At 30.5% G+C, this 6,756-nt stretch overlaps 1 protein-coding gene across 4 annotated transcripts in view; it reads right to left on the reverse strand.

Annotated features, from left to right (window-relative positions):
- Nucleotides 1–6,756, reverse strand: part of LOC106688485 (pyridoxal-dependent decarboxylase domain-containing protein 1) — a 29,127-nt gene that overhangs the window by 5,212 nt on the left and 17,159 nt on the right. For all 4 annotated transcript variants that reach the window (XM_014432970.2, XM_067051173.1, XM_014432971.3 and 1 more), the window contains 8 exons: nt 5,234–5,332; nt 5,029–5,130; nt 4,883–4,954; nt 4,694–4,792; nt 4,402–4,563; nt 3,665–3,896; nt 1,781–1,933; nt 540–732 (listed from right to left, as the gene is read on the reverse strand). In XM_014432970.2, coding sequence (XP_014288456.1) covers nt 540–732; nt 1,781–1,933; nt 3,665–3,896; nt 4,402–4,563; nt 4,694–4,792; nt 4,883–4,954; nt 5,029–5,130; nt 5,234–5,332 — 1,112 coding nt within the window. The remainder of the gene's footprint in view (nt 1–539; nt 733–1,780; nt 1,934–3,664; nt 3,897–4,401; nt 4,564–4,693; nt 4,793–4,882; nt 4,955–5,028; nt 5,131–5,233; nt 5,333–6,756) is intronic.

Here is a 6,756-nt window from a genome sequence, read left to right on the forward strand (position 1 = left end):
CAGCATTGTTATGTAATGTAAACCTACCTTTAGTGTAAATGGGGATAGGAATAACCCATAAATTCAAAATTTTTTTTTTTCTAACCTTTAATAATCTTCGAAATAGTGAGTGATGTATAAAGTTGTGCGTTGTTCAGTCCTATTGCTAGCAGAAATTTTCGAGGAAGAGGTTTTAAACAATAATAATATTTTTTAAAATGGAAAAAATTTCACTTAAATAAGTTTTGTATTTTTACACATTTTATTCTCTTACCTTCCGATTTTAATTACAAAATAAATTTATTATTATTATTTTTTGAAACCTGCATCTTTTATTGGCAAACAAATATACTAAGCATTTTTATACAATTCCACAGTTATTAAAAAGTTAGAGCAGTCAACTTGCTACCACAGGTATTAAGCATGACTACCGAACATAATGGACACTTTGGCCAGCACTAGATAATTTATTATATTTATCGCCATAAAACCAAGATAAAGACAAACTAAGCAAAGGTGTATATTTACTATAACTAATAAACACATCAAACTTAAATTACCTATAAATATTTTCAGTAGAGGCAACTATGCCCGCAGTAAGATCTAAGCTTCGACCTTTGATACCTGAACCTTTGTGATGAGGTGACCACCAATTCACTATCGATCCTACTACGGGGACAGCACGCAATATACCTTCCTGCCATAGCTGTTCATCGCTTTCTCTCTGCAATTCTAAAGTTGCTGCTTCGATACCTATCAAGCATAAAAATAGTTGGATATTATAACAGGCAAGAATTCACTTTAAAAATAGTTACTGAATAAAATAATTTTTTTTTTTAAATAACAATATTAGAAAAAACAAAAAAAAAGTTGCTAAGAGTAAAGGATTTTTCAAATTTGGGACATTTCAAGATAACAGCATATCTCAAGGAATACATACATTTCGTGGTTCTGTCCTGAGCTGGTCATTCTCCATTTTAACCCTTTGCACTCGGTTGTCCCTTCAGAGGAGACAATATAAGTCTACTTGTTGTACCCTCTGAGAGGACATGAAAGTTTATAAGCAATTATGAAGGGTGAACTCATTCCACTGTAATTTTTTAAGAAACGCATGTTTTCCTGTAGTTTTATATTAAAATGGTACAAAAAAACAGATCAAAATATGATACAAATATCATGATGTATGATACTGGTAGGTAATGGTGGGGAGAACAGGTCCTTTTTGCCATCCACAAGACAAATCAATGGAATGGCTCTTTTATGTATCTTATTCCTCAATATCGAACCTTTTCGACTTTCTAATGAAATTCAAAAGGGACTCCCAATCTATAGAGGAAGCCTTATTTCCTGTGATTCTATCAGAGCCTAAAAGCCTGTATATTAGTGACGCATACCTACCACAGTCTGCTATGTAATGTAAGGCAGTCTCTGGGGCCTGTCTGCATAACACATGGGAACATCCCCATGTACATTTATAAATACAATGTAGCTACTACACTTGAATATGAGACTCTATAACTCAAAATGAAAATTATAGTTAGAGAGTTTCATGCACTTTTGAAGTCAAAAAATTTGTTTACATCTACTTTCAGGAAAACTCAATATGAAATTAATTTTCAGTTAATCAAAATTTAAAATCTTCGATAAAATAAGATTGGCAACCTTCAACCAATGCCTAATCAAGTTATGTCTCTACTTGGAAATTATTAATTAACACTTAATTATTGAATGAAATTATTAAATGTTAATAATTATTAATTAATTAACACTTATAAATATAAAATAAATTTAAAAAAAACACCTCGTTTCACAACTTCAGCCATTGTATCAAGAACTTTTCCTGTTTCTTCCTCTTCTTGACCAGCAGTCTCAACCAAAGATAAAAGTTCGCCTACATCGGTGTCACTGGTGACCATCCCAAACCTCACACAAGCCAATCCATCTCCACCTTCACCTAAAATAATAATTTGAACCTCAAAGGTCATTGAAATATTTTGATAAGTACAAGATCAGCTATTATACCAGAAGATACACAGTTTAAACAGATTAAGTGATTTTTTGTATTTAAGCTGCTGAGTATCTTTCCTTTATTTTTTTAAAAACTTTTTTTCTCCCTCTCCTATCTACAACTCAAAGACTCCAAGAAACTGTTTAGTGCTTCTATTCTATTGTACATATTCAAGGTAAGTCAATTAATATCCGCAATATAGTTATAAAATTTTATTGTAATCAAATAGGAAACTTACAAATACATCATTTTTTGACATAGTCCCCTTGCTTTTCAACGCACTTGGTCCATCGTTGTACAAACTTCATGATACCCTCATAAAAGAAGGTTTTAGTTTGAACTGTGAGCTAGGAATGCACCACTTCTTCCATTGCTTGTCTAAGGTTAATCGCCTTAATGCCTCTTTGAGTTGACCAAACAAGTGAAAATCAGAGGAGCAAGATCGGGTCTATATGGAGGATGAGCCAGTACTTCAAAATTCAAAAGGGGCACAAGAATAAACAGTGTACATTACAGTGAGATGCTTACTGCCAAGATAAACCCTGCCATTCGAAACAAACTCCGAGGACTGCTGTCAAAAGGTGTTGTGTTGTAGCATGAATGGATGGATGAAGCAATATAAGAAGTGATGCATTTCTGGCTCACAGCTTAACCTAAAACCTTCTTTTATGAGGGCATCATGAAGTTTGTACAATGATGGACCAAGTTTGTTGAAAAGCAAGGAGACCATGTCGAAAAATGATGTACTTATGAGTTTCCTATTTGATTACAATAAAATTTTACAACTATATTGCAGATAATAATTGACTTACTCTTGTAGACGAGGGAAAACTAAAAAGTAATGCACATATGCTTGTAGAGTGTGAATGAAATGAGATTGAGTAAGAACTAAATGACACAAATTGAGATTTATCCTCATTTGAAGGCTTTTCAATAGATAGATCTATTGTAAATCGATGGGTAGTAAAATTTCGTGGTTGCAAGCCTTGAGAAGCAATAATTGTTAGTGAAACACACACGCCACACGTCCGATCACAGCAACAGAGAATAAACATTGCAAACTCATCAACAAGTTGATTTTAAGAAATCAGTATATCATTAAAGATTGTGGATTGTGTAATCCATAGCCCCAATAATCCTGCAAAACGCTGACATGATGACAATGCTCAGCCACACACAACAGTAAAGGCTCTATGAAACTTGAAGTGCTTCTACACTCACCAAACCTTGTGATTTTTATTTCTTTCTTAAACTCAAGAGAGACCTCGAATGTAATCATTACACTTTGGATGATGAGGTAAAGGCCACTGTCAAGTCCTGGATTCAAGAAAAGTCGAAAACATTTTTTTGTGATAGAATGAAAAAAATTGTTACATGTTGGAAGAAACGTGCTTATCTTAAAGGGAAAATGAACACTTCATTTTGAAGCATTAGAAGTGTACTGTATTATACTTTATGCCCAATCTTGTTTCTTATTTTCATTCATGTTCTATAAACATATGTGTATTATTTTCCTATCAATAATACCCCACCCTCAAACCAGTATGCCACTAACGTACAAGCAGTTCAGTATTTGTCTCTTTTATTGTATATCTATCTTTTACCCAGCTTATCTCTAGCATTGTACATTTCACACTTTTATGTATGTTCAACTAATAAAGTAAATTGAATGCTTACCAAGAGAAAAGGCTGCATCAGTAGCTCTCAACCTTTCAACCAGGCTAACATTGAGGTTATTTAACTGTTCTTTGATATAATCTGTTAACTGTACATCTTGATAAGCACTTGGTTGGTACCTAACTCCTCCCAAACCTGCCCAACCTTCAATTTCGACCAGCCGCAAACATTGAGATGCTTCGACTAATTTTTGGAACTCACTCTTGTGCTTCACAGTAGCAGTTAAAATTTCCTATAAAGAGTAATTAATATCCATCATCAGATATGATCAAAAATCATTATCCAATCTTAATATTAATCAATTAAAAAATAATAATAATGAACATTAAATAAATGGTAATTCTGCGATATATATTCAAGTTTTACCTGAACATATTTAATTTACATGTAATTAAGTTATTCTGTGTTCGCTTAAATGTATGGATTGAGGACATTCCAAAGAAAATAGAAAAATAAAGGAATTCTGGATTATTCATCAAATTATAGTAAACAAATATTATTAACAATTCATTTGAATTTACATAGTTGATCAAAAGACAATGTGATTAATATTTTCTGATTTCTATAAATTTTAATTGAAGAAATATTCTTTATTCAAGTTTCTGCATCTTAATGTCCTTTCAAAGACTTTTAATTTAATTTGAAAAATGAAATTGTTTGTTTTCCTGTAATTAATCATATCAACTTCTTTGCAACTACTAAAAATAATAATTTATTAGAACAATAAATAAACTCACAATCTGCTGTTCTAAGCAAGCTACGAATGATTCGAAGTCAGGAGGCTCATGCACTCCTGGTTGCGGTTCCAAAGGGCAATATCGTAAAACCACTTCGTTATTTTCAACTTCACAGAGAGTTATATTCACAAGAGGACAATCCCTTTGAAGTATCTGACCAAGCTATAATATAATATAACTTACTATTAGAACAAAATTCAAGATACAAGATAAACTATTCATTAATTTAAGGAAATCATTTCATTAGCATACAAAATTAATCCATATTTCAGGAAATTATTAATAAACATACCCAGGAATTCAATTTATCATAGTATGGCGGAACTCTTCCTTGATGATTTTCAGGAATAAACTGGAAAACTACAGTAGAAGCTGCTACTTCAAATAATATCTGAAGAAGGAAAAAAAGTACACATTAACGTTATCATTATAATAAAATGTTTCATAAACAATGAACGATGATTAGTAAAATTCCTTTTACATTTGCATTCACTGGTTTTGTTGCTAGTTCCGAAACGGTAATAATACCTCCTTCTCCCCCGGGTGGTTGGCTCTAGAAATATAATAAGAAATTAATAAAATCAGGAAATAAATAATAATAATAATAATAATTTAAAATCTTCTTACTAAAAGTCTAATATTAGGATACTTCTCTATCCTCAGCCATAGTTGCTGACACCAATCGAAAGCGCGCTGAAACCTCTTCCTCACTTCTTCTTTTCCAAGACACTTAAAGATTTATAGTTAAATATATAAAAAAGCTAGTGACATTATAAATAAGATAAAATGATACCATTTTAAACAATTTAATTTATAAAATTCAATAATGTACCTGAAAAGTTGACCACAAAGGAAGTGAGATCAATTTTCGTCCAGGAGTATCCAGAAGACTTGGAGAAACGGAAACTAACAATTCATGGTTATAAACAGTCTATAGTTGGTTAAGGAAAAATAAATGAATGAAAAACTTCCTTATTTTCTTTTTAATATATTAGATGAACCTTAATGAGCGTTTCATTTTAAATTGAAAATTATGATTATTTTTTTGAAGGTTCCTGTTGAAAAAAAGATTTATTTTAGTTGAAGTTAAATTTGCTAGACATTGGGTAAAATTAAATTTTAATTTCCACGACTATTGATTTCTTTTTGAAGTGATTCAACATGAAGTACCATTAAAAACATTTAAAATTCAGGAAAAATGAAAATATTATACAAATAAGTTAAAGCATAAGTGGACAGGAGGAAACGCTGAAATATCGCCAGCATTCTTCCCTGGGGATGGAGTTATAATTGTTCATTGTAGTGCAACATGATTTCAAATACTTTTTTTCTTTTTTTGTTCCAAATATTACTTAGAAGAACCTAATAGTTAGTCCTCTATTAATTAGGTATTTTGTTTCATGTCATTATTAGCTGATAAATGCTGGTTAATTCTCTATTACGAGAAAAAATGAAGCCTCACCATTTTACTACTGAAACCTTCATTTATTTTATCAACAAAATTAAATTAAATACTTACCAAAAATTAGCACTTCAATAAATAAAATCATTGCTTATCAATTCAAAAAGTTTTTATGAGGAGATGGTAAGGGGGTGGGGGGTGCAGTCAGCAAAGATACACAAATAAACAAAACTTATTTATTTGTGCCGATGTCTTGACCTGAATTTCAGACCTTTATGAGGGTGACTTAGCAGAGATTCCGTTTAAATTCAAAGAGTTTTTAATTTAGTTAATTTTGGGTTTGTGACAACTAAAACCATTTTGGTATAGTTAAGTGCTTATAAATAAAAATAATGTTAGAAGTTAGATGCTTTCTTACATTTGAGAGCATATAAAACAATTTTTTTAAAAATTTGTTTCAATGTGTTTACTTTATTTTCTTAGAATTCACAACAAATTATTGCTATTTCAAGAGAATATCTAATACAACAACTATGAATTCTCATTTCAATCATGCAGTAGATTTTATATTTAGGGATTTTATATCAACTTTGTCTATTATTATTTTAGAATAATAGTAATTTGATTATTGATATTTTCAATTTCAGTGACCTAACTTAATATATTTAATCTATTTACTGGTGGGTTATGTTTAAGGCTCATTAATTACAAACAAATGTAACAATATAATTTTTTTTTAATTTATAATTGTTTAAAGATTAAAAACTAACATAAAAAAAAAAAATGCAATGCTTATTCTATTTTTGGATGTTTTGGGGATACTGTGCCCCCTTCTCAGCACAAAACAATTCATTATTGGTTTCAAAAACAGTACATCTATAATTATGTTAGTTTCATTTATGGAAATAAATAGAGAAAACAATTAATAAATAAAATAGTATTTTAAATTAAAT

Source organism: Halyomorpha halys, unplaced genomic scaffold (genome assembly GCF_000696795.3).
Source record: "Halyomorpha halys isolate HHAL.00 unplaced genomic scaffold, Hhal_1.1 Scaffold1141.1, whole genome shotgun sequence".
Classification (NCBI taxonomy): Eukaryota; Metazoa; Arthropoda; class Insecta; order Hemiptera; family Pentatomidae; genus Halyomorpha; species Halyomorpha halys.